Here is an 18658-nt window from a genome sequence, read left to right on the forward strand (position 1 = left end):
TAGAACAAGAAGTTTTTTAACTCAGAAAAGGAGTTTTAGTTGGAGAGAATTTCCTGTTAAAATCTTATTTTTTTGAACAGGATGCCGTGTAAAATATTTCTGTCAACTAATTTTATGATGAATTGAAACGGTCATATGGCAATCATTTGACCTCTTTTTAAGTGGGATTTATTTATATGCGGCTGTGAGTCATCTTCAGCAGCCCCAACCGGGAAATAAATCTGTACCGGTACCCCTGTGAGTCATTCATTGGCACACAAACACAATGTCCTTCCGAATCTGTTAAGGATGGGTTCTCTGACATAAAAGTTGACCGGGAAGTCCAAATGTGCTCCGATTGTACTAACAAAATTTTGAGATTCATGTTGGTCATGTTGGTCAGGTGCAGACGACGAAACCCTAAACATTAACTTCGCACGGCTGTGACTCTTAATAATTTTGTTTGCCGTCAACTTTTAACAGCTACTTTCATATAACTATGAAAATCAATGCTCTCTCTCTCCACCGATCTAATAATTATCTGTTCACTTTCGTTTAAACTAGCTAGCTTTTTGTTTTTTCAATAAGAAATGACGAACACAATATTCGCTCAAAGATTTCAAAAACAGTCCCTTTCTACAACTAACTTCCATCTAAACAATCTAATCCTAGGAAATCACTCGTCTATGATATTAAAAAAAAAAAAAAAAAAAAACGGTCATCTGACATCCACTGCAAAATTTTGCTACATCTTACATTGTCTTATTTTCTTTTGAACAAGCTTTGAAAATTTGAATGAAATGGATGCCTCCAGTGAAATTGGTAAAAACTGGAGAGGACCTAATATTGTACAAGGAGCTGACCGGGTCAGAAAGGTCCACTAGTGATCAATCCTTCGTCAAATCTTTAAATAAAAATTAGGAGGTACAAGCCTTTCGCAGCCCCGCCCCACCTCCTGCGGTACCTACTAACTCTTACCACAAGTCAAAATCATTTCCGCGCCTATTTGGATCATGGATCCACTTTGAGATTCATGCCAGATTAAAACGAACGATCAAGATATCATTCTACACGGTACGGTACCGAAGCTCTCAATATGGTCAGCTGATGGCACTTTCTTCCTTTTTTACTAACACACCCATCACCATTCGTTCACCCACACTCTCCTTCGGTCCTTCCTCCTTCACACCGAATGCCATGGCAAGGCCTCATCCCTTCTCTCATCTCGAGCTCATCCTTCTCCTATCACTAATCCCTTGCTCTCTCTCTATTTCCTTCTCTTATCCCACCTTCGATCAAACTTCCCAGGGAATCCAGTACCAAGGCCAAGCCAATTTCTTCAACGACAGCATCCACCTCACCTCAGCCAAGCCGGATTCCTTCGGCCGAGCTGTGTACTACCAGTCGGTACCCATTTGGGACTCTCTGACAAGCAACGTCACCGATTTCACCACATCCTTCTCTTTCATCGTCGATGGATCCGACGATTCAGACGGGCTTGCTTTCTTTCTCGCGCCTTACCCCTCGGTGGCCCCCACCAAGTCGGACGGCACCTACCTGGCCTTGTTTAACGGTTCGCTTGACACCATTCAGCCTAGCAAGATCATGGCCGTGGAATTTGATTCCTCTGGAATTCCGCCGCAATCAAATAATCAGATAAAACAGGATACTGAGATAAATAATTTCTCAGTTACCACTGTTTCCCTCAATGCTAGTGTCAGCCAAGGGATTGTGGCTTTCGCCGTTGTAAAGTACATATATAGCACCAGAAATTTTACTGTAAGTCTCAGTTTCCCTTCTGGTACAGTCGGTCGCCAGAATTGGTCAGTTTCACATATCTGTGACTTAAAGGAAACCCTTCCTTCTGAGGTAGCTGTTGGGTTTTCATCTTCCATGAATAATGGATCGCAACCTCATAGGATTCTATCCTGGAAGTTTACCTCTACTCTAGAAAAATCACAACCAGGTGCAGAAAGGAAGAATGGTGGTAAATTAAGTATGTATTTAGGTGTTGGATTTGCTGTGGCTATATTCTTGTTAGCTTTGGTAGGGTTTGTTGTATGTTGGCGAAGAAAGGTACAGAAAAAGGAGAAAATGGGCCGATACTCCACGGCTATTGACCAGTCAATTCAAGCTTTTGACAGAGGTGCTGGTCCTAGAAGATTCACTTATGCACAGCTCATGCATGCAACCCGAAACTTCTCCGAAGATAGAATACTTGGCAGTGGTGGGTCCGGCGAGGTTTATAGAGGCAACTTGACAGAGCCGAGCATTCAAGTGGCTGTTAAGAGGATATCAAGCTCAGAAAGGGGGAAGAAGGAGTACATATCAGAAGTTACTATAATTAGCAGAATTCGGCACCGAAACTTGGTTCAACTGATTGGGTACTGCCATGAGAATAATGATTTGTTGTTGGTGTATGAGTTCATGTCTAATGGTAGTCTTGACGTGCATCTGTACAACCAGGATCATATTCTTGCATGGCCTGAGAGGTACAAAATTGTTATTGGCTTGGCATCAGCATTGCTCTATTTGCATGAAGAGTGTGAGCAGTGTGTGGTGCATAGAGATATTAAGCCGAGTAATGTCATGCTTGATTCAGATTTCAATCCGAAATTGGGGGATTTTGGGCTGGCTAGATTGATGGATCATGATAACGAGTCGCTGACAACTCGCTTGGCTGGGACGTTTGGGTATATTGCTCCAGAATATGGAGCTTCAGGTATCGCTTTCAAAATCAAAGTCTTTCTTTGTACACATTCAATTCCTCTGAGCTTGGCTGCCATAAATTTGATTTCAACTTTTTGGTTTGACTAGAAATGAATGAGTTTGAGCACTAAAACTGAAACTTTGCAATTTTTATTTGTTAGGATCTTTTTTGTTTTGTTGCTGAAAGATAACTTATGTGTGGCTGCTACCATTGAACCATGTAATTTGACTAGAGAGAGATGACTGGAGCTAGGCATTTTTCTATATATTTGTAATGCTACTTAAATGAAGCCATCTTTTTTTAGATGGTGCTTAATCGCATTTAATACTATAGTTAACAATTGAAATCTACACTAAATGAGGCTATTTGAAAATTCATCATGGTGCCATCAAATATTTGTATAATTCTGTCAATTTAACTTTTCAAAAATAAAGAAAGAAAGAAAAAAAATATCTTGGTGAGGTCAGTCTCATTCTTTTTTAATTACTAGGAAACTGTCAAAGTTTAATATACAAGCATTATTGAGCTGACTTGCGGACCACCATATTTTGAGGCTTTAATGTTTCTCTCGTGATATTACTTCCAGACTAGTTTGAAATTACTATTCTTCTAAAACAGGAAAGGCATCAAGGGAGACTGACATTTTCAGCTTTGGCGTGGTCACATTGGAGATACTTTGCCGGAGGAAGCCCATAACACGAAATGAAAATGAAGAGGCCGATTTGGTGCAATGGGTCTGGAACAACCATGGGAAAGGTGCAGCATTAACTGTGGTAGATCAAAGATTGCAAATGGATTTCGATGCTAGTCGTGCGGAGAGGATGATTGCAGTTGGGTTATGGTGTGCACACCCAGATTACACCCAAAGGCCAACAATCAGACAAGTTATAAATGCTATCAACTTTGATGGATCTGTGCCTGAATTACCACCACAGATGCCAGTTCCTATGTATCGCATGCCCTGCATTTCTGACGAGTCAAGCTCATCTCAGAACCATCAATCAGCTGATATGTTTAGCTTCTCGTCTGTTACAAACTCGGCTGTGTACGGTCGCTGAGTCCCAGGCTCCCAGCTAGGTATCTTTTTCTTGGGATGATTACAAGATATTCTGGCCTTCCTAGAGTAAACATATTTATTGGTTCCTGAGCTTGTAATGTGTATATATATATATATTTCCCCTGGTGATCAACTATTGTAGAACATTTCATTATAATGGATAACACAGTTAGAGGTAGAACTGCTACTCCCTGCTTTTGCAATCAACAACTGTATTAATGCAAAAAAGATGTAAATTTCGGCATAGGTTGCCCTTTATCATAAATTAGTCACTTGTTCCTATGTAGTCGTTGTACTTTTTATTTGTTCAAATCAAATCACTCAAGTTTATCATAAATTAGTCACTTGTTCCTATGGACCTTCTGGGGGGAAATTCGAATAAATGGTTTATAACAAATTGAATTGCAGATATCATTCTCAAATAGATACAAAATTCAGAAAGTTCTGCTGATCCTTTATTTGTGCGATTGAATGGTTGGTATAAATCTTGATTCTTGAACTAACAAGCTGCAAATCTGAAATGGGACTATCAACTATGAATTAGTTTCTCAATTAGATAATGGCATGACCCTTATTTTTCCTCAAAAAAAAAAAAAAAAAAACTGGTTTCACAATACTGTGCTGGTAACGAAATTAATATCAGCTCCTGTTATGAATTAGACCGGGTATTTAAAATGGATTTGCAAATATAACCGTGACAATAACAGCAGCCGAGATAGGGGTGTAAACGGATTGGATATTGTCCGATTTCGTCCGGATCCGAATTAGAAAAAAATACCTAAGTTATCCAATCCGTATCCGTATACGGATCCGAAAAATTATAACGGATAAGAATACAGTAAAACTTTTAACTATCCGTATCTGACCGTTTACACTTTTAAACCATAACAAATGTGCTATATGTTCTTAAATTGCATATAAATATATATTTTGATGAACAATATAACACTATGATATAATTAGTGACTAATATTTTAATAATATAATAAATGTTTTGTAACCAACGTTTACACCCCTAGGCCGAGACAAACTCTGCTTTGTTCACCTCACCTCTTTGCCTTGCCTCGCTGCACAGTATCAATCCGGGTCATGGATCATAAACAATAGAACCCAAGGTCTATGGCTTGAGATTTCACAGGCCCATGAACTTTATAAAGTAGGCCCGGGAACTAATTATGTATTTCTTAATGGAAATTTGCCTGGGCTTCAGTTTAAAAAAAAAAAAAAAACTACACGGACCGAATCCTTTTTTCCTATAAATTTATTCAGACGTTATTATCATTATAATTACATTGTGAAAATTGAGTTAAATATCTATAATATATTCAAGTAAACAAAAAAAAAAGTCTTATATAAACTGAATAACAACACAGATGTAATTTGATTCGGTCAGAATCGGTTCAATTTTTTTTTACAATTAATTATTTTTATTTTTGACTTCGTCATTATTAATTTTTTGTGTTCATCGTTTGATCAAATCATATATAACAAAAATTATAAATTGAATATTACAAATAATAGTAATGACAGTGACACTAAATCTATCTAACATAAATCTGTCGAATTTTTTATTTGTGTAATTCTGAATAATTCTTTTTTTTTTTTTTGATATCCGGGTAGTGACTACCAGGTGTACAATAATAGATGTGTTTACAACTTCATAATCTAAAGAAAAAATAAAAATAAAAGAACAACACCCCCCCCCCCCCCCCCCTTCTCTCAACCAAGTATAGCTACACCTCTACAACATTTCAACCACATTTCTGTCTCTTCCTTGATATCACGCTCCAACAACCATGGTGGTTTGCATTGTCGCCTGAAAATATATGCATTCCGTTGTTTCCACACACCCCATAGAACAGCCATAACCCGGGTCATCCATACCCGTTTAGACTCCCTGCCCACCACCTTGTAACTACTCCAAGATGCCTCCCACAACCTATCTGCCGAAACATCCAATTGCACCAATGATCCCATGCATACCCAAACTTGTCTAGCATAATTGCATTGAAAAAACAAATGGAATGTATTCTCCACTAGATTCATAGAGCACATCACACACGCAAGATCACAATTGAAACCCCGTTTAACCATAACCTCATGTGTAAGAATCCTATTATATAGCAAGAGGCAAGTAAAGAATTTAACCTTTGCAGGGGCATAAGCGTGCCAGAGATGTGCATGCCTCCATTGCTCATGGCCTCCTATAAGAAGTATTTTGTATATAGATGCAGACGTGTACTGGCCACTACCACTCCACCTCCAAGTCAACACATCACCAGAATCATTTAGGGAAGGGATATCATCCATTGCATGTGATAATATGCAAGGCCATCGCGTGATCATCTCCTTTAAAGAAATAGTTTGTTTGAAAGGCCTTTGTACACCATCTTTAAGTGATCTAATGGGTGGCAGTCCCCACGAATCATACCAGTAAGATGCCCGAAGCCCATCCCCAACGGCCCAAATTGCACACCAATGAAATAGGGGCTTAATTCGAACCAACTGATTCCAAAAAAATGAACCAGTAGCCATCCAAACTGCGGGACCACCATCAGAATGCAAACCTCGCAAAGAAGAAGCAATAACTGCCCAAAGACCTTGTATGTCAGAATACACCTTCCACCACCATCTCAAAAGCAGAGAGGTGTTTCTGATAGATAAATTAGGTATGCCTAAACCTCCAAATCTAACTGGCATACAACAAGTTTCCCAATTTAGAAGATGAACACCTCTGCCTTGACCAACCATTCGACCCCACAAAAAATCCCTACACATTTGCTCAATTTTACCAATTACCCATTTCGGAATAAAGAAGGAGGTCATCATATAAATTGGAATACTAGTGAGAACCGATTTAATGAGTTGAATTCTACCACCCCTTGATAAGAATTTACCTTGCCATCCATCAATTCTCATCTGAATTTTCTCCAACAAAGGTACATATGCTTGTCTATTCGGTTTGGAAATAGTCAAAGGCATACCAAGATATGACATAGGCATTGCCGCTTGAGAGCATCCCAGCACAACAGTGGCTCGTCGAATATGATTAATGGATAAGTTAATGGGAAAGAACGAGCTTTTATCATAATTTATAAGTAAGCCCGATACCTGAGCAAATAACCTCAAAGTCAACTTGAGAGTCACCAAAGTGGATGTGTCAGCTGTAGAAACAATTGCTGTATCATCAGCATATTGAAAAGGTAAGATTGGAACCTTAATTTTCCTTGAAATTACAGATGACAGAATAAGACCCGATTTTTCAAGCATTTTCTGTAGAACATCCACAGCGAGAATGAACAACATAGGAGACAACAGATCACCTTGACGGAGGCCTTTCTTATGCTTGAAATAATCGGATACCTGACCATTTAATACAACCCGAGATGAAGATGAATTTAATAGGACCCGAATCCAGGTAAGCCACCTATTCCGGAAACCTCTAGCTTCCATAACCCGAAATAAAAAATCTCAACTCACCGAGTCAAAAGCTTTTGCAAAGTCAAGTTTCAGAAAAATTCCTTTTACCTTTGCATGAGACATGTGTTGCAGCACCTCACGTAAAGCAACAAAATTTTCTGAAATTTGACGCCCCTTCACAAATGCAGTTTGATTAATTGAGATTAATTCGGGTAAGAATCTTGCTAACCTTCTAGCCAGCAGCTTTGAAATAATCTTTGAAATAAGACTAATTATGCTAATCGGCCGGAAATCTTTAAGAAGTACGGCATCTTCCTTTTTCGGAATCATTACTATGTTAGCCGTATTTAGAGCCTCAATATTCATTGTACCTTCATAGAAACCAGAAATTAGAGCTAAAATATCAGATTTGATATCAACCCAATACACTTTAGCAAATTCATTCGGGAGCCCATCGGGACTGTCTCCTCGACCTCCTTGCTTGAAAACGGGTCAGCTAGTGCATTTAGATTCGGCCCCCTCTCATAAAGAACCGAAAGATTAAATGAAGTAACCTGAGATTGCACCCCCCCCCCCCCCCCCCCCCCCCCAAATACCTTTCATATGGCTGAAAAAAGCTTGTTGTATTTGTTCTTGATTTGTTATGAATACCCCATCTATTTCCAAAGAAAGTACCTTGTTCCGTCTCAGACGCGAGGAAGCATAACTATGAAAGAATCTAGTGTTATTATCACCCTCCGATAGCCAACGACATCTAGCTCTTTGCACCCATCTTTCCTCGATGAGGGTAGACAGGTAGTACACATTCTCTATGCATCCTTGTCGGAATAGAAATTCCGATTGATTTAGGTGCCTTATTTCCTCTATCCGATCTAGCGACATAATTTTTTCCTTACAACTCTTGAGCTCCTGTTCTATTCTCCCCAAATATTCAACATGCCAACTACTCAGCCGAGATTGCATTTGGTTTATCCTATTGTGCACAGAAAGGTCAGTAATCGGCTCCACCACTTGCACCCAAGAATTTTTGACAATCTCCCTTGCCTCTTGATACCTTAACCATATTTTCTCAAATCTAAACTGCCTTGGAACTGATTCTAATTGCTTGCAGGTTAGGATCAGAGGTGCATGATCTGAAATAATAACCTCAAAAGCCATTAAATTGATATTTGGATAGTTATCAGACCACTCATCCGTTGAAAAAACTCGATCCAATCTAGAAAGAGTCGGTACAGGCCTTTTATTTGACCATGTAAAAGTTCTATTTTTCAAAGGCACATCAAGCAAAGCCAAGTCCGAGATTAAGTCATTGAATTGACTCATTAACTCAAACCCCCTCATGTCCCCTGATCGATCAACAAGCCATCGCACTAGATCAAAAATGTGTACCGGGACATGCCCTCAAGGAGGCGGCCAACACGATACAATTGAGCAAATTAAGAGATGATCCGGTTAAACCAGACACACGAACATCAATAACAACTTATGTAGAAAATCAACAAACCGCTAACTTGTAGGGTAATCACTGCTGGATTGATGGATCATTCGCCAATGCGGATCAAGGTGGGGCAGCGCACATTCTCTTCACAAATAATGGACTCCAGTGGTACCAATTTGAATTCATAAATCGAGCTTTCTCTGCCTTTCAAACAGAGGCATTAGCATTATTGAGAGCAATGCAGGCAGTCCAATTGAAAGGCATTGACACATGTACCTTCTATTCAGACTGTCAATTACTTGTAAGAACCTTGGATGCAGGGAAAACGATGCAGGCAATACAATCTGTCGATTGACAAGCTTACCACTTACTGATGACAATCAACATTATAATTAAACAACAACCTGACTACATTTGCATTTATACCCCTAGAGAAGGAAACAAACAGGCCCACACACTAGCAAATTGGGCAAGAATAATGAAGACAACAGGCGAGGGATTTACATTCCCACTAGTTAGAGAAAGAATAGCATATGGGATTGGTTGTTAGAATATTGTATAGAAGTTAGAAGATAATTAAAGGATTACATTTCTGGCATTGTAAACTGCTCAATATAAACTCCTGTAATCATTTTCACTGAATCAATGAATACGCCTACGGGCTTTGAATTAAAAAAAAAGAAGCTATAGGAAGTCTGTTATTCTCGGTTGTGTATTCTACTATTTTTATTTTTCTTGCAGCTACACATGCCTACGGACAATTCCAAAAAAAAAAAAAAAATTAGACAATGTTTAGACAATGTTTGGTGTCCACCAAAAAAGTCCACAAAATTAATCAAAATGACATATATGCTATTCTCTATACATTCCATCATACATGACATATGTTCAAATGATAAATTGTCTTCGTTTCATTTGTAAAAATGACGTCAATTGTAATATTAATTTAAGAATTGTGGAGTAATTGATAATTTAACGATATTGACGAATTAGCAATGCTTCTGAAAGTATCACATTAGACTTGATTAATACTAATTTTAAGAATACAATATTAGTAATCACAGAATTATCAATTCCAACAATATTTTTTTTATCATGACAGCAAAGCTATAATTGCAACTATTTAAGTCTTTTTTTTTTTTCATTTATATAGTTTTGATCCAACTATTTAAGTCTTGCACCGGGTTCATTGTCTCGCGTCAGCCATCCTTTTTCGAAAATAAAACCATTAAAGATTTATAAAATTAATTTATATATATCTTTGTTTTAGAAATAAAAATTAATAAACAATCACACGTCATTTATATAAATAATATTGAAAATAAATTATTGTGCGCATTTTTCCTTCCCTAACGTGACACTGGTATTACTATTAAATAAGCAACTTAATTTTTTTCAGTCTGTTGACGCTACAAGCAAAGATTAAAAGAATAAATTTATTTCTTAAGGCAGATGATTAGTTTTAAAGCTCAAGTAACACTTATTATTCACTTTGAAAGCAACATATAACATATTACTTGCCCGACAAAATTAGACATATTCAAGGATTGATAATGTAAATTTCTCTCTACTTTTCAGACTAATATCGTGATTGCGCATTGCAACGAAAACATATTATAAGAAAATAAAAAAAAAACATACAAAATGACATGTATTTATAAAAAAAATTAGACTAAATAACAAATAACACTTAAATGACATATCTACATGTAAATAATATTTCTTAAATGACATATTACGTGCCATATTTTTTTGTATTTTTTAACGTTTCTTTATAAAAATAATCTCATACAAAATAACATATAAAATGACAAATAACGTCCTTTGAATGATATAAAAAATAGAAGAAATTAAGCATGACCAATTAATGATCAATCAATTAAAAAAATTCATAAATGATATTTAAAAAATAGAAATAAATCATAATCAATTAAAATGATAATACAATTTGCATGTGACGAGTATGTGTCTAAATAAATTTATATTTGTATACATAAAAAAAACATCAAAAAGATGCATAAAATCAGAAAAAGACAGATATTTTAATTGAAGAGTTGATATTCTATCAGAAAATTCATCTTACAATCACAATAACCGGTGAATTAAAATATCCACGTGCTTAATATGAGAATGGTGATATGCAAATGGCTAACACCTTCTAACTTTTTGTCAATCGCTTTGAATCTCCGAAGTAAGGAAAATAAAATAATGAACATATATAATTTTTTGATGCATTGCGCAATAAAGTTCGAAGTATGTAGAAGTTTTATATTAATGGTTTAAAGGAGCTTAATCCTTTTTGTCGGTAAATAAAATTTGAATAGCAGCACATTTGTTTGAACAAAATACTTCTCACTTGCTTATAAATACCATGCACTAGTCAATTAAAGAAATTAAATGAACAGAATTAATGATTCTATTATAAAAGAACCGAATCATTAACTCAGTTTCTTTATATCTGTGTGTGCATAAATGTACTGTGCGATAATTAAAATAAACTGAATTATTAATTAGATTTCTTTAAAATTGTAGGTAATCAGATTGATGATTCGTTTTCTTTTGTAGGATCGAAATTTATAAACAAGGACAATCTATCAACTTTTCTATATTATTTTTGATTAATTTAAAAAAAAAATTATCTCCAAACATTTTAGATCTAAAAAAGTCGGTACATGAAGCGAACAGAGGCAAAACACAAAGAAAAGAAAAGAAAAAAAAAAAAACCCTCCCACTGAGCTCATCCCATCATGTTGAGTATCAGATTGAAGTAATGGATTAGTTGCAAGTGCTATCTCCTCTTCAGTGATAGAAGGACGAGTGGTCTCCCGTTTGTGTACATTAGGCATACCTTTTGTTTTTTAGTTTGATGTTTGTGTATTATTTTGTGCTGCTTTCTACCTCTTCTTTTGCATTTTTCTTCTCTTTTTGTTTAGAGATGACTGTCCTGAACCGATTGATTTAGTTTCTAATCTGATTTGATTCAATGTCTTCTTAACTGATAGGTGACTGTCCTGATCTATTCGATTTAGTTTCCGATCTAATTTGGATTCAGTGCCTTCTCAATCCACATGATGCATATACCCGTGCATTTTTAGTTTTAATTAGTTATATATTTTCATAGACATCCGTTGTTTAATCTTATGTAACAACTACTTTGTAATTTTTTTTATAAATACAATTACCTACGAATTTTTAAACAAAAAAAAAGTTGGTACGTGATCAGTCGCATGGAAATCTCGACAGAAAAATTTAGAAAAAAAGAAAAAGAAAGAAAAATCGATCAGATCCAAGTCATCGAACGGTTGAGAGAACTTCCTATACTCTCTGGTTTTAAATGTCCAGTTCTCCCGTGAAGTACAGTACAGTACATGAATCACCTGTAGAGAAAAGTTGGTGGGCCCACCACATGGGGAGAAAGTAATTTCTCCTATTTTTTCTGCGGCGACTGCTATTTCTTTACTCATGATCATATCAAGTTATCAACTTCTAAAGTGCTCGCTACACACAAAACCACATATTCCCAAGTATAGCAAATTGTTCTATAAAACAAAGAGAAATGCCGTTCGTTCGATCGAAATCTAGCACAAATTTAGCAGAATTCAACGATCGAGAGACGACGCTGGTGCACGTGCCGGGTCCGGATCCCCTTTGAGTTTTGGATTGTAACTGTCAGATTCGAATTCGTCGCTCGAGGTTGTTTCGTAATTCAAATTCATTTCTCGGAATGTGTACGCTCCACTCAGATAAATTATCTCAAATTTGAGTCTGAAGCAGCTCTGATATAAAATCCAATCTTTGAATTATTTCATTGGATCTGAGCTCGCACGTGTCCCTCGCCTCCTAAGGCGTGCTCCACAACGGAGAGTAAACCCCTCATTAAAGGGAAGGAAGGGGAGACGAAAGCAGACCGAAGCTGTTTGCCACGGTTACTAGCTCTAGAACGAAGAAATCGGAGAGGAGAGGAAGGGAAAAATGTTGCAGGGGTAACTCTCCGTTGAAAGTTTTCGAAATTCGTACCCCCCGATTCGGAGTGTAGACGGAGTAACACGAGCCGTGTTACCCTCTCTTCATCTCCCGTCCCCTTCCTCTGCACGACAGGTTCTGGAACACACTCCTAATGTCCCAGTTGTCCACTAGATTTAGAATTTAAGAGGCCGGAAAATATTTAAACCCTTAAAAAAGTAATAAAATTGTTAACACATGGCAAAATCTCAAATGCACAGATGTCGGTAAGGACTAAGGAGTAAGGAGCGTGAAAAGTCAACCCTTGGTCTACGGTCTACCCCCTTCCACGCCCCAATGCACCCAATGCACCCATACCATAAGTCATAAGATGAACTTCCCACCAGTTACCTCCCGACACTACGGTCCAAAACTCCACTCGTAACAACTCTGTGGGCGAGAGACTTTTGGGTCAATGAGATCGACCCCACCCAACTCCTGGACCCATCTGTCAGCCAGACAAGCAGTCCACTAGACGAGTTATGAATGCGGCCCCAATTTCCTTTTCCCACTTTACATTATCCGACGTTTTATATTCTTCTTCTGTCTGCCGTCTTTTTCCGAGAACTTGCCAAAGACTTTCCTTCGTTCCGATCAAATAACTTTTTGTTCCTTTTTAGTTTCTCGCTCAGTAATGAGAGGATCTGTGCTTTTTCGCTTTTGGAGGCTGATTTAGAAAGTTGTAGCTTCCTTTCGGACCATTGATCACGTTTTCAGAGTGATATTTGAAGTCTGCTTGGGGCTTCAAGACGATTATTACAAGGTAATTTTTATAGTAAGTTCTTGTTTTACTATTAAGAGAAATTTCTTGGTTTGGTTGGATTCCCTCGGTGACCTCAATTGGTACTGTGCTTTTTGTATGGAACAATTAGCGTTTTAAGTGCCCCTTGTTCTTACTTTTGTCAAGAAATACCATTGTTCTTCGCCTAAGTACTCTCATGTCACAATTTATAAGTTCGAATTGCAAGCTTAAATGACCCAAAGTAAAATTAAAAACATTCCTAGATATGTCTTATGTCCCTATTCACTTAGGATCTTATCTTTTCCCCATTTTTGCCTCTAAGAGCACCGCTGAAATGGTCAAATTTTGTTTTCCTTTCCAGTTTTGCAGATCTCACAAGGCCATGGAGAAATATTTTGCCTCTACTACCAGACTATCATGTTCAGTTGAATAAGCAACATTACAGAATGAAAGACAAGGAAATCAATAATGTAGGTGCGGGGTCGGGTCATTTTTTAATGGGTGTTACAGATACGGTTGTTATGTTTTATGGTTACATTTTCCCTTGCTTGGACTCCAGAAGTGTAAGCGAGGCTGGGGATTCTGTTCGGCGCGGAGAATCAAGTTCAGGTTTGCACACTCTTTCTCATCCCAAATGTATGTCAGTAATCCATATTGTACTGAATCTGGCATCAACCTACTGGATCTTTGATTAAAGTTTTATTTAGTACAGTTTGCTCAATTTAGGGTTATTCAGCCGAAATTGAGCCACTTCAAGATATATAAATGTATGGAGTTGTATAATTGTGGGATTTTAGGCTTAATTGTATCTGTATTTAAATAATGGAAACTGGTATTCATGCACTCAGTTTCTTTTAGCTAGCCAATAATTCCAACACTTTTATGTTGTAGAGCATTGGCCTTCATCTCCTAGTAGATTTCACGACAGCCCACTAAGAGCACCGCCAAGCCCACTAAGAGCACCGCTGAGCCCTTTTAGACTCAACTTTTCTCCACAACAAAGTAGGAGAGATCCTTTGAACCTCACTCTTTCTCAGATATACAAAATAACCCAGAACTTTTCCAAGGATCATATAATAGGTGTAGGTGGTTTTGGATCTGTCTACAAGGCTGAGTTGTCCAATGGTCGTATTGTCGCTATAAAGAGAGCAAAAAAGGTACTTTCAAATTTCTATTTTGTTTGTTACATTTTCACATGCAATGATAAGTCCCATGGATTGTTTAAAAAAATGATAATTTGTGCATATTGCATGGAGCTTAGAATATATACTATTGCCAGTAATTAACACCTTTTTATTTCATTAATTTGGAAGGAAAATTTTGGGGCTCTACAAGCTGAGTTTCGCAATGAGGTTGCTTTGTTAACTCAAATTGAGCACAAGAACCTTGTCCAGTTGCTGGGTTACATCGATGATGCAAACGAGCAGCTCATTATTTCTGAATATGTTCCCAATGGAACCCTAAGAGAGCATTTGGATGGTAATATACATACCTTGTCTTATTTTTTATTTTTTTTATTTTTTTATCTTTACAGAGGTCAGTTTATAGAACTGCTGAACTTATGAGCTAATTTGGCAGGAGAGCGAGGGGGCATTTTAAAATTCAGTCAGCGACTGGGAATAGCAATCGATATTGCCCATGGTTTAACTTATCTCCATAACTATGCAGGTTAGGCTGATGATAATTATAACTTGTTTAGTTTTACTAGTTCTTATTTTGAGAAGTTTGATGTACATGAAGGTGGGACTGCTTTTCCCTTTAAAAAAATAGCAACACTGGATTTTGATTCTTTGATGATCATACACCTAACTGGTATTAACAGCCTGAGCAAAATATATCGGTGCATCACCAGTCTGGTAAGACCAAGAAGTAATTTTCTGTTGAGGGCTAAAGTTAAGGAGGCCTAAGATGGTTATCATGATTTAGGCCGGCTTAAATTATTTATGTTTGGTTAAGGTCAAAAGAAGAGAGAGAGAGAGAGAGGAGTGAAATTTACAATAGTCACAGATAGTGGGCCCAGGATGCAACACAAATTTAAGGCACCTAGAGAGGCGGTTTAGTTTAGGTCAGCCTATTTAATGCTCGTTTGGTGGAATAACTAAGGCGTAAACCCCTTACCCCTTATTCCATGGTGTTAGACTTTAATCATTGCTTTCAGTTTTGGGCAATCATCACGTTCTTTTTTTGGTTGTATATCCTCTCATAGCTATGCTTATTATTATTTATTTTTTTTGTTTAATTAAGAAAATCCTATAATCCACCGGGATGTAAAGTCGTCAAACATCATGTTGACCACTACACTCGGAGGCAAGGTGGCTGACTTTGGCTTTGCTAGGACAGGCTCCACCAAGGAAGGGCAGAGCCATGTCAGCACAAACATTAAGGGCACTGCTGGTTACGTAGACCCTGAGTATCTCAGGACGTTTCATCTCTCTCCAAAAAGTGATGTTTTCTCCTTTGGGATTTTACTTCTGGAGATTTTATCTGGTCGCCGTCCCGTGGAAATAACTAGGAGGAAAGAAGAAAAAATTACTATTAGATGGGTAAGTGCAACCACATGCTTACCAAATATTTGATTAGAAATAAAGGATGAAATGAGAAATCTTGCATAGTCAGGATATCATACAAGAGAAAAATATCCTCCCTTTCCACTAGTAACAAGAGAAGTCACAACTCAATCCAGAAATTAAAGTTAAGCTGACACCTTTTGTTGCATTTGTTAATTGACTTCATCCATGCTCTAAATTAGAGGTGATGACCCAAAGAGCCTTCACAAAATACATTTAATTCCCTTTATCTAGTTTCTTATTGTGTTGGTCAAGAAATGTGTAATAGTTTTTAAGTAAATGTCATTTCCGTCATTTCGGTGGACTACATCTCAATATTTATCTGTTAAAATATTAGATTTACATGACTATTAACTAATAACAACTTTGTTCTGCATTCTTGATTAAAGAGGGACTCTTAATTAAACATTATGTGCAAATTCAGATTTCTCTTCAGCAGTTAATTGTGTGATTTTTCTATTCATGTAGGCCTTTTCTAAGTTTGACCGGGGTAACTACAAGGAAATACTAGACCCCCTGATGCGGGAAGAAGTGCCTGATGAGGTGCTAAAGAGGATCCTCAGCTTAGCTTTCCAATGTGCGGCCCCTTACCGGCGTGACAGACCCAACATGAGAGAAGTCTGTGAGCAGCTATGGAAGATAAGAAAAGACTATAATGCATAATGCAGGGCATAATATGTAATCAAGGAATCTTCAGTAAAAGATCTTTCTTCCCAAAAAAAAAAAAAATGTGCAAATGATATTTTTTAATTTGTAATCCCCTTGAAGCAGGTGTATTGTTTTACTGTTTGTTTGGTAGAAATCATAGTTTCTAATCCAAAACCTTTTTTAGGCTGAACTGTCCAAGGGTTGGTTCTTTTCTCATTAAATTTAGGCTGCACTGTCCAAGATTGGAACACTTGTATATAAATTAAGGTTGATTAGAGTGTTTTTGGGGTTGCCGTGTTGATGTTATTATGTGTTTTGCATGTCAAGCCTGTATGAAGCTAAATTAATTGGCTTAGGAAATCAGTCTCATAAATTATTTTTTGTTATTTTGTTGTTGATTTGTTCGGCATAATTGAATATCTTTAGCTAAATATAAAGGCATAATAAATTGGAATGGTGAAATGGTACACTCGAACGTGAAGGATCTTTACTGCCATGATAGTGATAGGGTTTCGTGGGTGGGTTGAAATTTGGTAATGATAGATATTTTGGGGGGTTTGTTGTGTAATTTGATGCAAAAATCAAAATGCAAGAGATGACAATAATTTCCCGATTCATTACAAAAATTGACAGATAATCTCCATAAGCCCTTTACAAATGCATAGATTTATTTGTCCCAAATTAAACATACATATTTAAGTATTGTACATAAAATTTTGCTAGAATGCATAGATATAGTTCGTTTTTGTGTGTTTGTTCATGTTTTTAATCAATTTGGGTTACATTAAATTAACATAAATCACCAAAAATAATAGATATCTTTATATTCGTCTTTTGAATGTGCCTAATTTTATTCGTGCAAAATCAAACGGGTAATTAAATGTTATGCATATAAGTTCTATTAGAATGCATCTACAATACATCTGTGTGTTTGTTCATATCTTTAATTAATTTGGTTGTATTGATAATCCTAACATCACCAAAATTGACATATATTTTCTATCAAGTATCTGTAGAGCAAGATAATTTATATGCAGGGTCCAGTATCTAATCAGGTTTAAATCTATTATGTATTAACTAATTAGGTATTAAATAAAAAATAACCAACATGCTAAAAAGAAAAAAAATCTGAACATGACATACAAAAAAGAAGTTCAGTAATAGTAACTGTGTGCTAAGTGCTAACCCCTAAATGTAAAATATAAATATATATATAATAAATTAAATGGAAAAAGAGAGAAGAAAATGAAAAGTCATTAGCAAACTCAGTATATCAAGTAACTATGTAACAGTGAAAAACAAATAGCAAATGAAAAGAAAACAGAAAGAAAAAAAAAAAAAGGGAAGGATGTTGGCTTGCACCAAGATAATTTAATATATTATGTTGGGCAGTGAGCACCGAATCTGTATCCTCCTAGGTAGGGGTGGTAACGAATCAAACCGAATTGAATTTACTCTAGTTTGAGTTTGATTTTAATAAGATTCGAATTGAATTTAATTTAATTTGTTTCAAATCGAAATAATTGCGAACTATACATTTTTCGAATTGAAGTCAATCGAATTACGAACTACAAATTTTTTTGACAGTCCTAATTATACCAGTAGTTTATGCATTAGTTTTCTTCTCGCGGAACAAAATTTACACGGTTTTCTTTTACCTTTCACGAATTCACACTAATGGATTATGGGTCATTTCAAGATTTCCTTACTTTTTACGCTGCTGGATTGATTAAAATCACGGTATGGACCTAGTCAAATAAAACTTATTCCATTTTTAATTTGTTACGTTGCTGAAACATTTTCCTATTATATTAACAATTTTGAACTGTGATATAAGTTTGGTTCCTGCATTATTAAAGATTAATGGTTGAATCCATTAGTTGTATTATTTGAGATTCAAACCTAAATAGTTCGCCAATCAATTTCGAACGAATTATATCTAGTTTGAGTTTGATTTGAATAAGATTCGAACCGAACTGGTTTGATTTGTTTCAGAACGAACTAATTTCAAATCGAACTAAACTCAAATCAAACTCAAATCGAATCATGAACTACGAATTTTTTTGCCACCCCTACTCCCAGGTACCTGATTCAA

At 36.5% G+C, this 18658-nt stretch overlaps 3 protein-coding genes across 3 annotated transcripts; 2 read left to right on the forward strand and 1 right to left on the reverse strand.

The window, feature by feature from the left end:
- The first annotated feature begins 1140 nt into the window (after window positions 1-1140).
- On the forward strand, window positions 1141-3986 carry LOC144553558 (L-type lectin-domain containing receptor kinase IX.1-like). The gene is made up of 2 exons (XM_078301781.1): window positions 1141-2701; window positions 3308-3986. Exons 1-2 carry the CDS (start codon window positions 1177-1179, stop codon window positions 3745-3747), a joined length of 1965 nt encoding a protein of 654 aa, XP_078157907.1. The 5' UTR covers window positions 1141-1176; the 3' UTR covers window positions 3748-3986.
- Window positions 3987-5465: 1479 nt separating this feature from the next.
- LOC144553275 (uncharacterized) lies at window positions 5466-8507 on the reverse strand. The gene is made up of 3 exons (XM_078301372.1): window positions 7763-8507; window positions 7227-7537; window positions 5466-7109 (listed from the first exon to the last, which is right to left on the reverse strand). The coding sequence occupies exons 1-3, from the start codon at window positions 8505-8507 to the stop codon at window positions 5466-5468; spliced, it is 2700 nt and encodes an 899-aa protein (XP_078157498.1).
- A 4660-nt stretch (window positions 8508-13167) lies between these two features.
- On the forward strand, window positions 13168-16872 carry LOC144553561 (calmodulin-binding receptor-like cytoplasmic kinase 3). Its single transcript, XM_078301785.1, has 7 exons — window positions 13168-13369; window positions 13710-13957; window positions 14240-14505; window positions 14662-14827; window positions 14927-15016; window positions 15593-15891; window positions 16384-16872. The coding sequence occupies exons 2-7, from the start codon at window positions 13795-13797 to the stop codon at window positions 16576-16578; spliced, it is 1179 nt and encodes a 392-aa protein (XP_078157911.1). The 5' UTR covers window positions 13168-13369; window positions 13710-13794; the 3' UTR covers window positions 16579-16872.
- The last annotated feature ends 1786 nt before the right edge of the window (window positions 16873-18658 follow it).

The sequence above is a fragment of the Carex rostrata genome, chromosome 4, assembly GCF_964058835.1.
Source record: "Carex rostrata chromosome 4, lpCarRost1.2, whole genome shotgun sequence".
Classification (NCBI taxonomy): domain Eukaryota; kingdom Viridiplantae; phylum Streptophyta; class Magnoliopsida; order Poales; family Cyperaceae; genus Carex; species Carex rostrata.